At 47.2% G+C, this 23073-nt stretch overlaps 1 protein-coding gene across 1 annotated transcript in view; it reads right to left on the bottom strand.

Moving 5' to 3' along the window:
- Nucleotides 1-23073, bottom strand: part of VANGL1 (VANGL planar cell polarity protein 1) — a 385233-nt gene that overhangs the window by 275510 nt on the left and 86650 nt on the right. The window contains exon 2 of the mRNA XM_085620730.1: nt 11764-12016. Coding sequence (XP_085476856.1) covers nt 11764-11834 — 71 coding nt within the window. The 5' untranslated portion in view covers nt 11835-12016. The remainder of the gene's footprint in view (nt 1-11763; nt 12017-23073) is intronic.

The raw sequence follows: 23073 nt of genomic DNA, 5'->3' as shown, positions 1-23073 counted from the left end.
TGGGAGCCTTGTTGGCGCTGAAGTGGTTACCAGTATGCCATGTCCATTGAGATAACGAAAGGGCTTTTGCAGTTGGTGTGGCAAAGCAGACAACCCCAAGGAGCACACTGCGGCACTGCTTTCTTTAAAGCACTCCAGAGCGGAGTCTGCCTCATCTACAAAATGGTGAGTCCTGACAAAGATTATGTTCATAAGGGACTAAACATCGCTGGAAAAGCCTTGAGATCTTAGCTAGGCATGGTGATAAATAGCGACACTGGAACCAATGGCTCGCTCAAAAGAATCTGTGGCAGCCAGGCTACAACTAATTGAAAATTTAGCAATCTTGTATGGCATTTGTCAGTACGTGATGAAGTTCTACCTTGACACCTGGAAGTACTTGAGCAAAAGGCTCCCAGAGTATGGGAATAGCAGCCTTAATGATAGCTGGCTTTCACAGACTGGATGCCTAAACTTGTGGAAGAAAATTCATTTTTCCCAAAGGTCTCCACCCCCTATCCGGGGCAGCAGCCGGGAAAGTGATAAAGCTCGTCCTGCTGGTGGAAGCTTGCACTAACAAGCTACAAGGGGTACGATGCAGAGTTAGAAAATCAGGGTCAGCTCGGTAATGGTGCTAAAGAGTCTGGTGATTCACTGGGGGACCAGAAATAGATTTGGCCCAGACCCCCAAAAGGGTGTCAGTGAAAGCCTCTTTAAAAGGCAGCAGGGAGTCAGCATTATTCTGCCCTGGTTGGAGGACTTCAGCCAGTACATTCATTTTGACCTCCAAGGTGAATAGCTGACTACGTCGAAGGAGGCACGTACTTCAGCTGCACGGCTTGGAGGTAAGGCTAGGTCAGTATCAGGCAAGGTAGAAGCCACTGCCATCCTGGAGGTCCTCATACAGATTTCCCGCACAGTAGGGTTGACCAATTTTGTCTCCTGCGTCATACACATTGTCAGAGTCACTCCCAAAAAAGGAATGAAGAGTTTGAAGCCTGTCCTGTAGAACAGGAGAGGGTGAAGGGGGAATCAGGCAACGGCTATGGGCACTGCATGCAACCACTGTCTAAGTCATAGCGGCGCTGCCATGGGTCGGCAAGCGCAATGGGTAGCACCTCGGCATCAGGAACCGGCATAGAGCCGGAGTCTGCAAGGGTGCCAGGAGAAGTCTGGTAGTGAGTTAGGATGGTTCAACTGGCATCTATGGCGAGCCCATCGATGGTATGCCAGATGGAGGGCCTCTCTGTTCAATGGAGCCTCCAAGCAAGCATGAGGGATTTGGAAGGGATTCGAAGAGTTGGGAGCATGGCCTTGCAGAACTCATGGACCTGCCTTGGTGTTGCAGATAGCCCTGAAAATCCAGGTTGTGATAGGGCAAATTGTGGGATGGGCTCCAACGTTGATCAACTTCAGAAGCAAGATGAAGAGGCATGACGTCGGCCTCACACATTCTCAGGAGTATTAAAAGTGGTGGGAAGGGGCTGATTCCCCCTTGTATTTCTCTTTTTTTTCCTTTGACTTACCCGAGGATTTAGAATGTGATGACAATCTACTGCAGCATTGACTTCTAGACCGGTAATGGGATCCAAACCAACCACTGGACTTGGACCGGGACAATGCTGGGTCTTCTGATGCTTGGCTACATAGAGCTTCACCTCGCAGTCCAGATTTGTGAGACGACTTCAGCTGCTACAGGCAAACCTGATGGGGATCTGTCACAGATATTTGCTAGCAACAGTCCAGACAAGGTTTAGACCCCGTCATCTTGGGAGGTGACATTTTCCTTGCACATTTGCATTTATGAAAGTTTTGAGGTGAAGGGGGTCTTTAAGAGACAAGAGATAGCTCTGGATCCGTGTCTGTTAGCACGGAAAGAAGAGAACTGACATCAGTGTGCGGAAGTGGTGCTTACATAGGCCCCAAATGTCATATTCGGAACTGCCTCAATTCTGAGGCACACAGCTTCACCTACTGCTGCACAGATGAAAGGTTTCTGGATGCAGTCTGGCATCTGGGGGAATATTCAAAATGTGAGGAATCTGCAGTAAAAATCATGTGAGAGAGAGAGAGAGAGAGAGAGAGAGAGAGAGAGAGAGAGAGAGAGAGAGAGAGAGAGAGAGAGAGAGAGAGAGAGAGAGAGAGAGAGAGAACGCGCAAGTGTGAGAGAGTGTGCATGTGTGTGCAAGTGTGTCTCCTTTTTATTTCATACGGAAGGCGATGTGTGCTGGTTTGCCTGTCGGGACAGCTAGTGAGGGTTCATTGAAAGACAGTTAGCCAGTGTCACAAGGGCCGATGCAGGAGTTACATCTGCTCCTAATGGAGCCATTCATGTATCTATCTTAATTGGATAAACCCTTTCCTAACAAAACAGCAACTGCATATTACTACCACTAATATTGGGATATTCCATTTTTAGTCCTTTCTTTTGAATCAGAAAACAATAAAGGGATAAATTAGCTTAATTTCCTTTAAAAATGAAGGTACTAGTTCTATGGCATCTGTGATCTTAATGGTGCGTCTTTTCCAAATGGTATTAGGTCATCTCCTGTGGAGGAATGGATGTAGGTGAAGACTTGAACCTCAGAGAATAGCTACTCTGCACAACATTTAGCACCCGTTTTTCTGATATAATGTTCTGCCACTGAGCTAGATAATTGGTGATGCTTCCCCCTACCGGCGAGGCAAACAGTAGAGAGGGAAATGGGGAGTCACAATCTGGATGATTTTGTTGCAGCAGCTGATTGTTTGCTGGCCACCTTTCGTGTATGTGTGGAGGGGTGGATTTGTCGGATTAAACGTCTCCTTGATGGCGGGGATTTTGATGGTACTGCTGCACCCACTGAGGGGCTTGATCTGTCTATTGTTAATCGCATTGGTCATACGTCTTGTTCGGATGTGTTCTGTACTCCTTGTGGTTCTCAAAGCCCATAGATTATGGGTTGCTAGCTTGTGGTTACAGAAAACTGAAGTCTTCATATCTTCTGCTGTGCTTCAGGTTTTAGACCAGTAAGACAGAGCCATGCGGAGCGATGACGGGAAAGACCATGACAAAAGACATTTGCTGCTGAATCAGGTACAGCAATAACGCTCGGAGACCACCATGCTCTTGTGCACAACTTCTGCAAAATCCGATCTGTCTTATCAGGGCGCCTTCTCCTGGAAACACTGGAGAGTATCCCACAAAAACCAGTCACAGTGGCCAAGCAGAGCAGTAGCACACAGTTTTCATTGCTGTTGAGGAGGTGACACCGAACATTCCACCAAATGCACCCCTCTTCTTGCTTTCTTCACAGCTGCCACTGTAAAAAAGTGAATTAGGATAGTGCTTTGTTACAGCAGCTACTGTGACTGAATCTGTAGGAGAATCAGACCTCATGGAAAGAGCACTTTTTCTGTAATCTTGCTGGTGTAAAACATTTCCATCTCTAGCTACAGTACACCTGAGACAAGAGGAAATAAGTGGCGAGCTGCAGCACAATGGTACAAAGTCTCGAATATGACCGAAGCCTTTGGATGAGACACAGGAACAGAGATATTGAGCTTGTTAGCCCTTCTCAACAATACTTTGCAGAAAGTGTTTGTTGATTGGTGAACCCCTGCAGGTGGAGATTGACAAACTTGGAGAATATCTATTAATTGAAGAGAATAATCGTAAAAAGATTATTCTGAATGTCTTAAAGACCGATATAGTCTAGAAGATCAAGAACGGTGAGAAGGTCTAGAACGGTATGCTCTAGAGTGCTTTGCGCTGAAAGGTAACGTTGATGTGGTATGTTGCATGGATTTCTAGAACGTCTTTTGGGTGTTGTGGATCTGCCTCAAGATGACCTTGCCTACTAGGCGTCACAGGCATATTAGGCAGGTTCAGAACAGCTAGCGGATGCACCACAGGCAGAGGAGACATTACGGGGCACAGGCTCACTTGGCCACGATAATGCTGGAGGCACAGGTGGTACTGGAGACTGAAGTCAAGATGCTCCATGTTCAGGTGGGGAAGCAGAAGAAAGAGTCACCACTGGATATACATTCCTGAAACGTCACCACTGGATATACATTCCTGAAATGTCACCATTGGATATACATTCCTGAAATTAGACTTCTGTCCTGCAATACTCTGAGTCTGGCATATGTGACACTCGTCTCCTTTTTAAGCTTGCGGACACATTCTGCAGAAAGATGAAAGTATCTGCTTGAGAGAGTCACTCCAAATCCAAACCGTGTTCGATGTCGACTTTCTTGTCCTTGATCTCAAACAGGTAGTGAAAGAACATACTTTCGACATCGTGGTGCTCAATGTTGAACTCATAGGTCTTCTCTTCTTCCTCCATGATTTTCCCCTGAATTTGGTTGTCCTTGGAAATGGAGGAAGGAGCAAAGGTAGAGGTGGCACGGTCTCTGTGTCCCTCGAGTATTCCAGACACCTCTTTTCTTCTGTGTTGGTCCTCTTGAAGGATGTTCAGCCTTATCTTTTCACTGTCATTTAAATTACTCCCAGTCCTGCTCCTGCAGACTTCAGAGGAGCCAGGATAACGAGATTCATGAAGGAACACAGTACAGACTACGAGAAGGTCTCTTTGGACTTTTTTTTTTTTTGCTTCCATCATAAACACTTTACTAAACAAGCATTAAAAATGCAATAGGTCTTGCCTTTGATTAAGTTAAAGCCATTTGCTTTGCTAATGGTAGTGTATAGCAAAGCAAATGGCATTAACTTAATAAAATGCGACATGATCGGATTTTCAAAAACTGTGCGTGGTAAATTTAGTTTTTTTTTCTTTTTTGCAGTACTGTGTTATATAATGCGAACTTGGGGTATAGTTGTATCACAGACAGACATTTTCATTCATTGTTAGGAACGGGAAAATTATGTGATTTACCCAGTATCACAAGATGTTTGAGTCTACCGCCAAGACTCAAACCTGGTTTCCCTGCTTCAAAGTCGGCCGTCAAGCCAAACTGCCAGGAGGAATTGAGAATTGGGGAGCTGGAAGAGGGAGCCTCAGACACGCACACTCCTGGGGAAGGGGGGGCTCCTTACACCAAACATTGCTTAGATGGGCCCTAACAAATTGCTTCGGGTAAAACTTAAGAGGAAAGTTACCCAACTTTGCTTCGAGTGAGGTTGTAAGAGTGAAGCCTTTTACACGGTCTATGTGTTGGAAACAACACACAAAATCACTGCTTTAAATTGGGAATAAGAAGGTCCCCGTGCTCGCTTCAAGATGACCGAAAGGGCACACGTGTTGTAAAATACCACACACGTAAACTGCCTTGCGGGGTAGAAAGAAGAGAACCCCCTCATGCTGCTCGATAGGCTGATGAAAAGCCCCCTCGCACATGAACTTAAGAGCAAATATGAAGGGTGTCGCTGCTAAACCACTACGACCGAAAGAAATTTTAAGTGCAGATCCCCACATCAACATCACATCGAGAGTGTAAAAGATGCGTTAGTTTGGTTGGATGACGAATTTAGAGTAGGAATTCTTCACAGATGTATCCACCCAACTGTACCCATGTATAGTGTGATCGGTCATAAAGATCAGCAGTGAGGCGTGGGGCACCATGAGTGTTTCATCCTTATAGTGCCGTATAGATTATCCGGAGCCAGAATGGAAGCCCCAGACCGTGCAGAGCGTACGCACAAACGTGAAGGTCTTTGTATGACCAGTGTGTGGTCACAGTATATTAACAGCAGAAGGCATTACAGTGAGGCGCATTTGCGGAGCCGAGTGTTCTCTATACGGTAGAATTTTGAGGTTGTAAACTGAGGTGCTTTGGGAGAGCTCTGAGGGAACCGACTATACGTATAAACGAAGTTACTGTAGTGAAGCGCCCGAGAAGACCTTTTTATGCCCTACGTGATGCTTATAGTGAAACGAGGCATTATTTATGTGACGTGCATTGACCAAGCAGTGTTAGGATGACCACTTTTTTTTTTTGCGTTTTTATATTGCGCGAACTCGACCCGAAGGTATTGGAGCGCTTTACATGAGCACCAGTTACGTTACACATTATATCAATAGTATAAAACACTAGTGAACATTGCAAGAGAGAGCCACACTCCGTGTGAGAATATTGGTATAACTGTAGCAATACGCAGTGGAGTGAGGTGCATTGGCGGAGCTGCCTGCGACCCCGGTTTTGCAGCAGCAAAATGTACTATCGTCTGTTGCATTGTCCGAGATGGGGGAGGTCGCGGGGGGCGTGTCGGGTAGTGGAGGAGAGGGGTTATGATGGCTGGAGTGCACGTTCGCCAGGCAGTCACGGTTTAGCGAGATGCAAAAATAAACACGCGGCGGAGCTAGTCTTTATGGGGCCATGTGTTTCAAACACATGGCCCCATAAAGATAAGAAACCTTTTGCGACGGGATGATGTCAGACGAGCCCGTCCAAGTGGGCCGTCTTAAAAATGGAAAAGTCTTCGTCACAAAGTGCTCTTTCCCAATGGCTGGCCACCGTTTAGCATAAACGGTGACACCAGCCAATGGGAAAGAGGAGCGGGGCTTAAAGCCCTTTACAGAATTCCCTCAGAATCATTAAATCTCGCCGAGCGAGCTGCGCATGTGCGCAGCCACGCTAGCCGAGACCTAACAAGGATAGCATTTTGTGAAGGAAAACATCATCTTTTTCTCTCGGAAAACAGAACAAATGTGCTGCGTTTCTTAAAAAATATGGTGTTTTTAAAAGGTTCGGAAGGACTTTACAAGCAAAAAACCTTAGAGAAAAGGGGCCAGATCACTGGTTCAGCGGTCAGCAGGAGCCGGAAACAAGAATGGGCTTAACGGCAACCTTCAGGGCATGATGGAATAATGGAAGTATGCTATTCCTTAAATGAGCGGCAGAGTTTTATTTCAGGCCTAAACTTATTGGACTAGATTAATGCTGTGCTAAGGGGGAGGAGGGGAGACGGACTGGTCTATTTAAACATGTGTTAGCACCACATACTTCTGGGGAACACAATGTTTGAAAATAGCCTCAGCTCACACCTGAAATGTATATATACACACACACAAAACTGTCCTATAAGGACTGAATACTGCTTGATATGTTAATACATGGTATATATGAGGCAATGTCAATACTTCTTACTGCTGTATCATTTAAAACCCAATAAACTTTGTGAAGAAAAAAAAAAGTCTACATTGCTTGCATTTTCTCATGCCCTTCGTTTGGAAAAGTGGTTGTGGACGAGTTTTGAAGTCACTAGGTTTCATTCTTAGGTTTCACCTGCACAGTAGTTGCGCTGTGCTTGTGAAATCTATTGTATTTAATCCATCTTAAAAGGAGTTTACATCCCACCTTCCTTTCTTATTGGTCTGTGTGCTTGTCAGTTTACTTTTCCTCAATTCTATTGGTTGAAGGCGTTCTATTTCCTGTTGTTCCTTGTGTCTTCCTCTTAATCTATCCCGGGGCCAAAGCACTCATTCTCATCCTCCCTTTGTTGCTTTGATGGGCGGAACTTCTTTAATTTGTTTAATTTGTTTGCTCCACAGGGTTTATTGTTTACCTTTCATTCTCTTCCCCTGGATGCATGCATTTAACGCAGGCTTTCAAACAGCATTTTATTTGCTTGGTCGGACGACGGCACATGTTTAAAGTGTGATTTCTCACAGCATTTTGATTCCTTTCTCCGACGAATGCACGCATTTAAGGAGTACTTTCAGACAGCTGTTTTGTTTGCTTTTTCAGACAAATTTTAATATATACATTGTTCTCTTTCAGCCGACCCCTGTTTTCCTACTTTCTTTTGAAGTAGACTCTTTTTAATTAATGTTTACAAAGCTGCACGCATTTAAAGCGTGCTTTTGTTTCAGCATCAATTTCTTTTAACTATATTCGGGGAAGCATGCATGACTAATTTTTTGTTTCTCCATTTTTTTTTTTTTTTTAATAATTAAGTTCACCACTTTGTCTAACCACAAATTTAAAGCCTGGTGCCAAGCCATGTCTGACTCCACGCTTTTAACCCTTATTGTTTTAGGGCCGACAGTTTATTTTTCTTTCATTTCTCGGACAATTGCTTTTAAATAATTCATTTTTCTCTTTCAGCCGACCCCTTTAAATAACGTTTGCCTGCTTTTTTTAAGCTCACTCCTGTTTAATAATGTCAGCATAGACACCAGTTAAAGTTCATGTTAGGCAGAGCTGCTCTGTTGCGTGCAGCCAGTGTAACCACATTCTGCTTTTAACAAGCTTTTCTGCCCCAGCCCATCTCATCCAGCTTCATCATCTCCAGAACGCTAATTCTTGTAATTTGGGAATACAAGAACAGCCTCCTGAACAGAGGGATATAACTGAAAAGAGCTCTTTAATATAACTTTACTATAGGATATCCACAACCTGCCAACATTTATACAAAATCACTTTTCTCTCCGTTTGTCTTTCTCCGTTTTCCTTTTTACCCATCTCTATATTTGCATTCTCTCTATTTTTCACTCTACCCATCTGCCTGACCCTCTCTCTCTACCCCTCCCTCCCACCCTCTCAGCTCAACTTTCTTGCCTTTTTACTGCATGCCTTCTTGCTAACTCTCTCGTTCTCCAACTCCCACTTTTATTTCTGCCCACCTCTTCTTTCTTTTTCTCTTTAAAGTGTGCCAGCGAAATTCACAACCTTCAAATATTTTGTTTTATGCAGAATTCACAAGTCTTTTGTGCAATCAGGTATTGCATTTAGCTCAGGCTTATAAATATCGACGTGCAACATTTTCACCAACCACGCGTATGGTTAGGCAGTACATTTTAGAATTTACTTTGGCGGTCATAGATGACCCATTTTCTCATGAGGCTCGAGTTAAACTCCTGCACGTAAACACATTTTGTGATCTGGGGCAAAACACTTATTGTGATTATACCACTATAACCTAATATCCCCACTTTAGAAGAACACCAGTAACAGCACAATAAATTGGCATTCTTAAAAAACAAGTTATAACACTTGAACAGACTTTCAGTAACTTATTTTGCACAACTTTTTCACCAACCTATTAATCACATAGGCGAAACCTAATGCATTTACCAATGCTTGTAAGAATACCTTTCTTTTTTCCATAAATACCACAAAATTGGCCAACACAGCCTTTCATAGGCTGTACTGAAACCTACTTTTAAAGAATAAACTACCATTTTCAAAAATAAAGGTGAATACACCATTTTTCATGCATTCTTTGTGAAAAATAAAAAATAAAAAAATGCTCCATGATCCAGTGCTTGTAACAAATAATGACGATTCCCTGGAGGAGAAACTTCCTTTTCAAACTGAGGGGAAGAAAACGGTCTTCATAAAACGTAAGAAAATCTAACAACAAACTCTTGAAACGAGGACAAGAATATTGCAGAATACATGCAAGTAGAACAGCACTGGGGTGATTGGGGAGGGGAAGAGAAAATAGGGTATAGTGTGAGTAGGGATAGAGGTGCTTGGGTACAGGCAGGAGTAATGATACCTGGGTATAGCAGCGCGTAGGGAGGAATCAATTGCAGGGTAATGGAAGGGGTAGAGGTACTCTGCCCCTGGCTGGGGAAGGTGCAGCTAGTAACCTAGGCAGGGACAGAGGCACTAGGGTGTAGGTAGGGGAAGAGGTTCTAGTGTACTGACTGGGGCGTAGCTGCCACTTTAAAGACAGAGGTACAGAGATTAGGGTATATGAAAGAACAGAGGTATTATGATTGTATGATACAGGTATGGAAGAACATACAAAGGCATGATCAGAAGCACTAGGCCTGTAAAAGGGCATACGTTTATAGGCAGAGTACAGCTATGGGGAGAGGTACGAGAGTATAGAAGGGAGCAAAGGTGTAGGATAGCAATTGTAGGCGTGATGAGAGGCAATGTAGTTTAGGTAGGAGTGAAGAGACTAGGCTGTTGTAGAGATACAGGAGTATAGACAAGGTACAGGTGCAATTACAGACTCTGGGGCACAAGTAGGGACAGTAAGATACATAGGGGGTGAGGCACTACAGTCTAGGCATGTTACAGGTATTAGGGTTTAGGTGGTGTAGTACTGGGGGATAGGCGCTAAGGTAAAGGCAGGGTAGAGGCAAGGAGTACAGGAAAAAAAACAGCCAAGGAAGAGGAGGAACCAAAAAGGGGAGACACAAAAAAAGAAGAAAGGTGTGTGTGTTTTTGTGTGGTGGTGGTGGTGGTGGGGAGGGGGGGGGACTCCTCTACAAAATAAAGACAAAAAGAGCATAGATAGGGAAGAGGAATATTTAGGGAACAGGAGTTTCCCCACTTCCCATAAAAGAAAGAAGATGTCCATGCAAGTGTGGAAGAACAGGACTGCAGGGAATCTTTCTGCGTGAAAGCAATCACCTGCATAGATTAGACATTCTGAAAGTCCCATTCATCTAAACAAAATTGAACAAAACAGCTAGTGGACAACATTTTACAGAAAGGTTCCCTCAATTTTTTTTTTCAGAATCGCGAATCACTTGTTATTTACTACATGTAGGCATGGTGTGGGCATATATAGGGGGAATGAATACTTGTACCACTTCGCACAAAAACAAGCAACCTCAGAGCTAGGTACATTGGGCAACAGGCTTGGGCGGGCTAGCCTGTTCTACAGCACCTTTAGTCACGCCAGTCCATTTATTAACTTTAAATTCATTTCGGCTCAGTTTCACCCATTCCTGCTCTACAACATGTGACAACCTGGGTTAACACATGTGATTTCTAATCCTCAGAAATGGATCCACATTGGATATATATAGATATATATTTTCTTCGGAGCTCACCACCATGACTTCCAAATGCCAAGGCTGTCGAATACCAAGGCTGCCTGGTCTGGATTCTGCCTCATGCTTCTTTTTCCAAGCACCCATCACTTCCTGTCAGTCCCTCAACTCTTGCAGTTTCTTTTTTTATGCGGATTTCTCCCTTTGTCACAGTTTTCCTCCCTTTCTCTTCCTCCTCTTTTCTCTCTTATCTGCCTATCCCTCTAGGTCTGTGTCAAAATATGATGATGATAAGGAAGTTCTGGTGCCAGCCACACTACATAGTCACAAATTAAACGTTGTTTAACCCATACGCCTTTATTTACTGAATATGAAGAGACTGCTCATATTTTGACCAATCTCTAGAGCCAATGGACACGGTATGGAATTGAGAACATCGCTTATAGATGCTCAAATGTCAGCAGTTGAACGTGAAGAGAAGGAGACCTTTAGCAATGACTGGCATGATGCCACTTACAGCACATAGCTGGGCCATATGTGGATGTTGAAGGCAGGAACGTGGCAGAGATGATCAAAAATCTAGACCTTTCTTAAAACCATGGCCAATGAATGATGGTCCCTGCCCAGTGGTATATTGTTTAGGTAACCTTTTTAACTGGTGAAGGTGGGGCGCAATGTAAGTGACTGCGGTAGGGTATTCAAGAGTTAAGGAAATGTGACTGAAGCTAGAAAACAGATGTGGGAAACGACAAATACACTGTGGTGCACGTGACAGCAGCTCTCTCTTGTGCACAACAGTTATAGCATGGGCAGAAACAATACAAGACAAACACACACAAAAGCTTGCAGACATATACAAGCACTGTGCAGGAGAGGCAGCAGAGCAGGAAGAATCACACACACAAAGCAGATACAGCACAGGCAGCACCATGGCAAGCGGTGGCAGAGCAAGATTCCTCACAGTCTGGACAGCAGCTTAAGAATGGACAGATGCAGGGTACGCTTCCCTTTCACATTCTGGGCAGCAGCAATGCAAGCTCTCTCGCACAGGAAAGGAGCAGCGTCAGAACTAGCCTTTGAGTCACAGAATGCTCGCTCATACCCTTGCCGATGGCCTTTCTTGGAGTGCCCAGAGTAGTAGGAGTATCCAGAGTAGGTGGACTCCGTGTCCATGTCAGCTCCCACTTCAACCTCCCACTGAGGAAGTCGTTCACCTATTTTGACCACTTTTAGTAACTTAACAACAAAGAGAAGCTCAGCTGGTCAGCCGTCCAAGCACAAAGCCTCGCTGAGGAGGTCTTCAGAGCAATGTTCAGTCTGGCGGGTGTAGGTTCTCTGCTGCAACATTGAGCTGGCTGAAGAAAAGATAAGACTGACATTAGCACAATATGGACAAGAACCGTGTGCAACAGCAGATCATCACAAAAGAAACCAGAGAAGCAGCAGGTCAATAAATCATGATCCTGAGCAACAGCAGATCATCAGGCAAGGATTCAGAGAAGCACATCATCAGACAAGGATTCAGAGGAGCAGATCAACAGGAAAGGATTCAGAGGAGCAGATAATCAGGCAAGGATTCAGAGGAGGAGATCATCAGGCAAGGATTCAGAGGAGCAGATCATCAGACAAGGATTCAGAGAAGCACATCATCAGACAAGGATTCAGAGAAGCACATCATCAGACAAGGATTCAGAGAAGCAGCAGATCATCAGACAAGGATTCAGAGAAGCAGCATATCATCAGGCAAGGATTCAGAGGAGCAGATCATCAGGCAAGGATTCAGAGGAGCAGATCATCAGGCAAGGATTCAGAGGAGCAGATCATCAGGCAAGGATTCAGAGAAGCAGCGGATTATCAGGCAAGGATTCAGAGAAGCAGCAGATCATCAGGCAAGGATTCAGAGAAGCAGCAGATCATCAGACAAGGATTCAGAGGAGCAGATCATCAGGCAAGGATTCAGAGGAGCAGCAGATCATCAGGCAAGGATTCAGAGAAGCACATCATCAGGCAAGGATTCAGAGAAGCACATCATCAGGCAAGGATTCAGAGAAGCAGCGGATCATCAGGCAAGGATTCAGAGAAGCAGCAGATCATCAGACAAGGATTCAGAGGAGCAGATCATCAGGCAAGGATTCAGAGGAGCAGATCAGCACGCAACAATCCAAAGAAAGAGCAGATCAGCACACAACCTGACCCCACTCTCTTTAAAAAAAGCTTCTGAAAACTTGCCGGTTAACCTTTAATCCTGCCGTCGTATGGCAAAGGTCCCATGCTACCATGGGGCCTAGAGATCCCTTCAGGGATGATTTGTGCGCCCAATAAATAAATACATAAATAAACAATTCGAAGGAACTGCAGATCATCATACAGCAGATCATCACACATGAATCCAAAGAAACAGCACACCATCACACAACAATACAGAGAAGTTGCTGGTCATCACATAAGGATCAAGAGCAGCCGCCTGGTGAAGCACTGTGAACCTGAAGGCATTGCAGCCATCACAAAAAAGGAAGGGCAGCGGCAAAGCAATAACAAGTCTGAGGCAGTCACAGGCTGTGACTGAGATTACAACAGAGCGGACTATAAAAGACACCAGAACAAACATCATCGCATCTGCAGAGACTACAACTGTATGCACTTCACAACTTGGAAAGGTTTATTAGGTTTGTACAACGTTCCCCACAAATGTTTTTGATCAAGTTGTTTCCTGCTAATCTTTTTTATGGAAACATATTCATGCAAATATTAGGTTTCACTGTCCTTTTTATTTACAACTATGCCATATTGAAGGAGCAGGCACATTTTTGGAAAAAATCCAAGTTTACAGAAGTGAACTTCAAGCAGCCCTATTAAACACTCATGCACTGGTAGACAAATCTCCAATCCAAGGACAAACTAAAAACCAGCGGCATATGAGCACCAAGAAAATGTAATCCGTCAAAACAGATGAGGAAAAAAACCAAAAACGAACCATGGCCAGGTACAAAGCATCAAATCCTTTGTAAAAATTAAAAAACATCAGGTATAGAGCGCTGACAAAAGCAGCCGAAAAACAAATGCTACAGAAAATAAAATATTTTTAGGTCGCAGCCTACCAGACAGTGCAGCTGTCTGGTTTGCTAAAGACATCTTGAGGACATTCTGAAAGTTGCTCTAGGAAATGCATTTCCCCCATTGCTTACGATTGGCTTTGTGGTTTGTTAATCATATTTTCTGGCTTTCTATTTACTGGCTTTATTTGCTTTAGGCTGTCCAACTCTAATTCACCCTCCCGTTGCCCACACCTGGTTTACAGTATTCTTCCATGAACTCACTTTCTGTAAACAGGACTTTAAATCTTATTCTTATCCAGTCAAATTTGCTGTGCATTTAGAGACAAAGGTCAAATGTCAGGCTGTCTCCAGGGAGTCTGGTGTTTATTTTTCTTTCTCTGACTTCAAAGTGAGAGGATTTATGTGACAATCATGCTGGATACTAGGGATCTAGTTGAGGTAGGCTGTACGATATTTCTTTTTTCTAGCACACAACAACATTTAAATGTCTGTAAAAAACGGTGCAAACGATCAAGTTAGTACAATGGGTGAAAACATTGACATTATCATTTGTCCACTGTATACTTTGATCAGTAAAAAGGTTTGAGAGTGCAAATGTAATGGTCATTTCAATTGAAGATGTATTGACAGGAATGGCAATACGCTACCATATCATACATACTTCACATTACCCCACTCCACTCTACTCTGCACTACTCCACACTGTACCACTCCACTTCCCAATGCGTTACTGCACTCTACTCTGCACAACTCCATGCCTCTACTCTACACCACTCCCCTCTTCGCCACTGCACTTTACACCACTTCACCCTACAACACAGCACTCTACGCCACTTCACCCTATTTATTTATTTATAAAGTTTGATATAGCGCGAACAGGAAGGTAATAAATGCAGTACTGGCATCAAATAAGCATGCCTCTCTACTCTACCCTGCACCACTCTATTCTTTTCCAGTGCAGTCTACTATGGACACTGCACTCTACTCCACTGCATTCTAGGCTACTCTACTCTGCACCACTCCACTTTGAGGCAATGCACTCTGCAACACTGCACTCTATGCCAATGCACTCTGCAACACTACTCTATACCACTCCACTCTACGCGCTTTATGCCCTACAGGTCTATGAGGCACAACCTCCAATGCCTGTTTGGATGTATGGCTTGAAGACACCAAATGAGAGAGCCGGTGGTGGTCTAGGCACTTGCCACCGAGAAGTTCTTCGACACCCTGAAATGGCCCTATCCCATGCTCTTCCTGGAGATGGTTGGTTTTCAGAGGCGTTTGCACTGGCCAAAGGTATCCGTCAGGGCTGCCCTTTGTCACCCCTTCTCATTGCGGTGGCTATGGAACCGTTGGCAAGCTAGATTGGGAGGATGCGCAGTTGAGGGGACTGCGCTGAGATGGTGGTTGGGAAGACCTCATCTTCCTCTAGATCAGGACAGGCAGTTACAAGCATAAGCACGCGCTGGACTAGCGAATTAGACTCACGCTGGTTTTATCTGCTTTTAAACTGTCACGTATTTTTAAACTGACACTGCTGCTAGCGCTCTTTGCACTTTGCGTCATTGCCACTTTTAAAGTTCTTAATTTAAAATTGTATTGAATGTAATACCTACCTGAAACCCCAGCATTTCACTCACATCCTTCCCGGTCCACGGCGGCTCTTGTAGCCAATTGTGTGGAGGGAGTAGCTCACGCCAATTACCCTCACTTCCGGGGGGGAGGGGGGCCATTAGACGTCTGCCATTTTGGAAGTTAGCAGTCTAGTCTGCACGCAAAGCACTGCCTGGGGCTGGATTTAAGCCCGGGATGGCGCCGACGCGCAGCAGACGCGCCTAAGGAAAGCCAGTCTGCGCCCGTCTGGGGCCAGGAACCCTGCTCAAACCATCAGAGAGCCTAAAAAACTAATAAAATATACTAGCACAGCGCTCCTGGATCTTAACACAGGAATTCACCCTTCCTGCCAGGACCCCCAAATCGCAGACCCGCCCCTGAGCTGCTCAGCATGCTGGTTTACAGCAGAGCCCAAAGGGACGAGGGGAAATGGAACAGTAGAAAAGATTAACCATCTCAAATATTGGAAGGTGGGATTAATCAACAGTAGATCCCTCCCTAAGTGTGCAATAGAGATAAGACTGCTTATAGAGGAGGAAGAACTGGAGGTCTTATTCCTAACGGAAACCTGGCTTTGAGAAAGTTCTATCCCAGAGATCATAAATGCCCTTCCCCAGGGCTTTGAAATACATCGCCTTGATAGAGTGGGAACTATGGGTGGGGGCATAGCTATTATCTGTAAAACATATATAGGCTGCTTCATTACCCCCCTCAACATCGCCAAAAGTGAAGCTCTGGTCTTCAGACGTTCACTTACCCCAACATGCTCCTTCTCAGGTGGCCTTATTTACAGACCTCCTGGGACTTGCACTCAGTTTTTAGAAGCTGCCCCAGATATCCTGGCCAGCTTGATAAAAGGGAAAAGCTCCTTCACGGTTCTGGGCGACTTTAATATTCATTTTGACAACCACACTGATCCTTCAACTAGGAGATGTCTAGCAGACCTGGATGCACTACAACTCACACAACTTGTGCATTTACCCACTCACGAAAAGGGTCACACATTAGATCCCACTTTTTCAAATGACTCCAGATTAGAGGCGCTAGCACCCATACGGAGATCATTCACTCATCTGGTACCCAATCTCTGGAACAGTATGGATCCAGAGCTCCGAATGATTGAAAATGAACGCTCTTTTAAAAGGAGGCTCAAGACCTGGTTGTTCCCCTAAATTCGCGTGTTAATATCGCTCTGTCCTGTTTCACCTGAGCGCTGGGATGCCAAGGGTAGCTATGCACTTTACAAAACCCTAAACCTAAACCTCTATGCTGATGACATCCTGCTTTACCTCGTTGATCCGGATTACCATCTTTCGAGGGTCCTTGATATTTTTTGGATATCTGGCTCTTTTTCGGGCATTAGAATTAATTGGGGTAATCAGTTTTGTTTCCTCTCACACCCTGGCAGTCCCGATCAGGTGGTTTGACTCACTGATGTGGGAGGAGAACAGATTTACCTATTTGGGGATATATGTGACCACCGACTGAAACCTATTCCACAACAGGAATCTGGAAGACATCAGTAGAGACGTAGAACTTGGCGACGCCTCCCACTCTCACTGCTAGGGAGGGCAGCAATGTTAAAATTATCTATCCGCCCAAGATTCTCTATGCTCTACAAAATGTGCTGTTCGAGGTCCCAGGCCATTTCTTTAAGTCAAGGGAGTTTGAGATTAGAAACCAGCTATGGCGGCAGCCCGAGTAGCGCTTCCTACCCTGACCAGGTGGGTGACAGATGGGGGATTGTGCTCCCTGACTTGCGCCTCTGTTACTGGGTCACCCAACTATTGGTGGTCAACGCTTAGTCCTTTGCGGACCAGGGGTCACCCTCTCTGCTGGCGACGGGCAACGCACCCGCGAGGGTACGTTGGGTAGATATATGGGTCACGTAGGGATAGATACCTTCCGGAGACAACTGCAGTGGTGGTCCAGACCTGGAGGCGGGAGCTGCGTAGGATGTAATGAGCGGATAAGCTGACTCTGGAGACACCATTGTGGGAGTCCAGTACCCTCGCGGAGATGCGCGGGTTAGTGGGACACCGGCAGTGGGATATACTGGGTATCTGAAAGCTTGAGGACCTGAAAGGAGAGGGGGGATGGTGGGTGTGTGCACGCCCTGGAGATCACAGTTCTAATCTCAGTCAGTCAGTCAGAGGACTGTGGGTAAAAGCACAGACGGCAAAGACTTCCGGGTACCCAGCAGGTAAACATGCTGATCCCAGAGACACCAAAGGATGCACAGCAGAGATGCATGGAACACATCGGTCACAGGTTCCAAAGTGTAAGGGATCGTGGATCTCCAGCATCAGTAAGTGTCTGTATAACCTGCGTGGCACAGACTTCACTAGTAGGGACACAGCTCGCTTTCAGCAGCGCACAGTTGGTGTGGCGTCAATATCTGCAATATCCAAGGGTTAAAAAGAGGAAACAACGCTCAAGCCAAAAGCCTGACTCTGGGTCAGCTCGAGGCCATCTTGGAATCTCGAGCCCAGCTTTTAGGGCAGTCTACAGCTGCTGGCCGTGCACAAAAGGGAGCCAGGTTCGAATCCCAGCCTCCACTCAGCATCTTGTAATTGCCCTCTGCTGAATCAAAAACTAATTTACAATGCAATAGGTCTCGCAATTGCGAGATTCTGAGCTTTTGGGATTGTAAATGGCAATACCTTTTATAATAGTAAAAGGCATGGTCACTTATAATACCAATAGGTCAAACTTTTGCAAATGCGCGACCTATTGTATTGCAGAGCGCGGTGTCCCTGAAGCGGGCGCCGCACTCACCAATAAAGTTTAAAAAAATAAAGAAACGGGAGAACCTCAGATCGGCCAGTGTCCTCCCACATGTCTTAAAAGAGAAAGTGCAGAAGGAACTGAGGTTGGGACGGGTGGCGGGTCCGTTCAGGGAGCCCCCGCTAGACAACTTTGTAGTCTCCCCCCTTGGCTTGGTCCCTAAAAATGAACCAGGGTCCTTCAGACTGATTCACCACCTGTCCTACCCGGAAGGGGCCTCAGTAAACCACGGCCTTCAGGAGGGCTCATGCTCAGTGTCATATTGTACATTGGATGTCGCGCTTGATCTGGTCAGGAGGGCTGGCAAAGGAGCATGGTTAGCGAAGGCCGACATTGAGTCGGCTTTTCGTTTACTACCAGTGCACCCGAGCAGTCAACACCTGCGGGGTTTCAAGGTGGACGGCATGTACTACTTTGACAAGTGCATGCCCATGGGGTGCGCGGTCTCCTGTGCCTTCTTCGAGGCCTTCAGCTCCTTCCTACGATGGGCCTTTCAGCACTCTTCCGGTGTATCTGGGGTCTCCCATTATTTAGATGATTTTCTATTCATTGGGAGGGACGGCACCCAGGAATTCAGGGCAGCCCTCACGGACTTCCAGGTGCTGATGCGGCAGCTTGGCGTTCCCTTAGCCCCCAAGAAAACGCAGGGTCCAGCTCAGGTCCTCTCTTTCCTAGGTATTGAGTTGGACACAGTGGCAGGGGAGGCCAGGTTGCCGGCGGACAAGGTGCGGGACCTGAGAGAACAGATCAGGCAAGTTGTAGGGAAGGATAAGGTTTCCCTGGCATCCCTCCAGAGCCTCCTGGGGAAACTAAACTTTGCCGCCAGAGTCATCCCCGCAGGCAGGGCATTTGCAAGAAGGATAGCTAGAGCCACGGCCTCTGTTAGTAAAAAACACAACCTGGTTAAGTTGAACAGGGGGATGCGGGAAGACCTGATGATGTGGGCGGACTTCCTAGTTAACTTCAATGGGGCTGTCATCTGGCGCGACCCCTGGGCTAGCAACCCTGAGCTTGCCCTCTTCTCTGACGCGTCTGGCCGGGAAGGGTTCGGAGTGATTTTGGACAGGGAGTGGTGTGCAGAGAGGTGGCCCAATGCCTGGCACAAGAAAACGGTCACGTCCAAGATCACTGTCCTTGAACTCTTCCCAATTGTGGTAGCATTTCATCTGTGGCCCAGGGCCTTGTCCGCGAAACGAGTGCTGTTCTGGTCAGACAATTTAGCGGTGGTGCAGGCCATCAACTCCCAGTCTGCCAGCTGCCCCCTGGTCCTGTGCCTGCTGCGAGAGCTTGTTAGGGCCTGCCTAAAAAACAATGTAGAGTGCAGAGCCAGGCACATCCAAGGGATTTCAAATGTAGCCGCTGACTCTTTGTCTCGATTTCAGTGGCACCGCTTCCAGGAGGCCTGGCCGAGCGCACGACAAGAGAGGACTCCTTTCCCGCCACACTTGTGGCGGCTGCTGAAGTGGGACTACGGATGAGGGGACTGGGGGAACGGTCCTTAGCCCCTAGGACGGCGAAACGCTACAGGAGCTGTGTGACTCTATTCTGTGCGATTACAGGGGCCTGGGAGGAGGATCAGGTGGCCTTGGAGCTTAGAGTCCAACAATTCCTCTTGTGGGCCAAAGATGGGGGTAAATCGCATTCATGGATAGCGGGTCACCTTTCTGCCATCAGCCACCACGCCAAGCTGAGGGGACAGTCCGACCCCACTAAGGCTTTTGTCATCAAAGCAGCATTGCGAGGGTGGGCCAAGATGTATCCGCGCTCCCCTGATCCCAGGTCTCCCATCGGGTACTCATTACTGCAAGGGGTGTTGGATTGCATGGGAAGGGTCACTCACTCTGGGTACGAAGCCACACTGTTCTCGGCCTGTTTTTCCCTAGCTTTCTTTGGTGCTTTCAGGATCGGGGAACTGGTGGCTCGCTCGAAATCTGACTCCTCGGGGGTGGCCTTGAACGTGAGTGATGTAGAACTGGAGCCGGATTGTCTGAAGATAGTCATCAGGCAGTCCAAAACTGATCAGCAGGGGCGAGGGAGGTTGATTGTGCTACACGGCCTGGGTGATGTGAGATATTGCCCGGTAGCATGGGTTAGAACTTACCTGCCGCTCCACCTGCAGGGGGCGGGTTACCTACTGGTGCATCCGGATGGCCTCCCGGTCACCAGGTTCCAAGTGGATCACATCTTACAGGCCTGCCTACGGCTGTCGGGTCAGGATGTTAGGACCAAAAGATTCAGCAGCCACTCGTTCCGCATAGGGGCGGCTACCACAGCTTTCTTAGCAGGCCTGTCCCCAGAAGGTATCATGAAGGTGGGGCGCTGGGAGTCGCAGTGCTTCAAACGATACATTCGGCCTTAGGAGTGGCTGCGGGGTTTCGGAAAAAAAAATTGGGGACTGCCTCAGAGGGTACATAGAGTCTGCTAGGCCTTACCCCCTTACTTTCTTTTTGCTTGCCGTAGATTTATGCATGTAGTTGTTGTGCTGTGTTCTCCGTTTGAAATAAACATACATTCAAACCTTATTTCTCTACTTTATTAGAAAAGAAGGTGTGGGCAATTGGTCACTCGATTATTGCGAGACTGGCACAATGGGCGGATGCTAGAGAGTGGCAGAATGGCTTTGCCGCCACGAACATTACGTGGTTGGGATTCCCAGGCTTGCGCTGGAGTGAACTGTCACGGAAACTGAAGCTGAGACTCCGGGGAGGGTGGCCTCCGCCCAACCTCTTGGTGGTGCACTTGGGAGGGAAATGATTTAACATCACTAGGAAGGAGAGCTTTGCTGCAAGACATGAGGGACACTTTCTGCCAGTTGAGCGTGTTGCTGGGGCCGTGCGAATTGTGGTGGTCTGAGATTACACCACGCGCCAACTGGCGAGGAGCCCGCTCAGGAGACGCCATTGAGGTGTCAAGAAGAAAAGTTAACAGCGCCATGCGCAAGTTCACTGAGCAAAGAGGCTTTGGCTTCATCAGGCATGGCCTTCTACACGCCAAATCAACTGGGTGTCTGGAGGGTGATGGGGTGCACCTCTCCAATTTAGGCATGGATTTATTTTTACTGGACCTTGGGGAAGCCTTGGCAGCTGCGGGTTGCAAATAGTAGTGGTAGTTTGGTGGGGGGCCCAGGTAGTGACGGTGGCCACTCCCTAGGCTGTGGAGGAGTTACAGGGCGATCCAGGGTCTGCACATACCAAGGGGTACATCATGCAGCAGCACCGCGGGGTGCTAAGCCAGGATACCCAGGGATGTTTTAGCGTTGTCCCCTGGAAGAACGACGGCGCCCTGTTAGCCGACAGGCGGTTGTGGGTCTGAGCAACCGGGGGCTGCCATGTATGCTCCGCCCACCCCTCACGGGGCAGGGGGCGTGTGAAGCAAGCGGACTGGGGGTCCACGGATGGGAGGGGTGGCCCCTCCCATCAGTTGGTATACACCATCTGGCGTTGCCATGGTGACTCTAGGCTTATCAGACGGGCAGGCGGCAGAGGGGCTGGCCTGCCCTGGGATCGCCCGTAAGATAACCTACCATGTTTGCATATTGTTTATGATAATAAACCTGCAGCAATATTTCTCCACTTACAATAGTGTCGTGTGGTTTATTTATGTACTTATGTGTTTTGTGACAACTGTTGCCGATATTGGCACTATGTAAGGCTGCCCGGGGGGGGGGGGGGGGGGGGTTGCGCAGCGGCCCCCCCCTAAGAGGGCGGCCGCCTTAGTGCCACAGGAAGGCACAGGGGTGGGAGGTCTAGTCCCTGGGTTGCACCAGGGGAGACCCCAGCAGATGTCTGCTTCCGGCGGGGGCGGGGAGGAGACAGGGGTATTTATACTGTCTCCGCCCCCTCCTGGCCCTCTTGTCCTCTCGTTCGCCTTGCCCGCCCCTCCGCTTACCCAGCGTCCGGAGGTACAAAGGGGGGGTTTAGGTCTTCTAACAATGTTACTTTGTGTTGCAGGAGGAGTTACAGGGCGATCCAGGGTCTGCACATACCAAGGGGTACATCATGCAGCAGCACCGCGGGGTGCTAAGCCAGGATACCCAGGGATGTTTTAGCGTTGTCCCCTGGAAGAACGACGGCGCCCCGTTAGCCGACAGGCGGTTGTGGGTCTGAGCAACCGGGGGCTCCCATGTATGCTCCGCCCACCCCTCACGGGGCAGGGGGCGTGTGAAGCAAGTGGACTGGGGGTCCACGGATGGGAGGGGTGTGGCCCCTCCCATTAGTTGGTATACACCATCTGGCGTTGCCATGGTGACTCTAGGCTTATCAGACGGGCAGGCGGCATAGGGGCTGGCCAGCCCTGGGATCGCCCGTAAGATAACCCACCATGTTTGCATATTGTTTATGCTAATAAACCTGCAGCAATATTTCTCCACTTACAATAGTGCTGTGTGGTTTATTTATGTACTTATGTGTTTTGTGACAACTGTTGCCGATATTGGCACTAAGAAACGGAGCACGGTGTTCCTGAAGCGGGCACAATTTACCTACATTTGTGTATGTTGTGAAGCGTTCTTCTGCTCCTGTTCGTATTGTGCAATACTGCACAAAATAAAATGTGTCACCCACACTCTACTCTCATCCCCCCCAAGCATTACGTACACAGCACTAATATGTCACCTCAGACAGGGATACCATCTAGTGGCTGAATTGTAAACTAAGAAACCACAAAATCTGGGATTCACCGCTTGACCAAACAGTGAGCCTAGACGAGTACTTTACTTCAACTAGCATTGTTTTTGTTTACTATCATTTATAGGGGCACCATGCAGCTCGTCGCCACTTGTCAAGCAGTGCTCCAACACGGATCTGGTTTGTCATTTATTACATCAAGCTCGAGCCAACGCTGTAGACCGCTCCAAGTCAACAGCTCCTCTTCAAGGGCAGCATCGGGTTCCTCTGATGCTTAGGATTCGATGTGATGACACCTTGCAGTTAGAGAGACAGCAAGGGAAGTAC

Source organism: Triturus cristatus, chromosome 8, assembly GCF_964204655.1.
Source record: "Triturus cristatus chromosome 8, aTriCri1.1, whole genome shotgun sequence".
NCBI lineage: Eukaryota > Metazoa > Chordata > Amphibia > Caudata > Salamandridae > Triturus > Triturus cristatus.
This window is presented reverse-complemented; position numbering and strand designations above follow the sequence as displayed.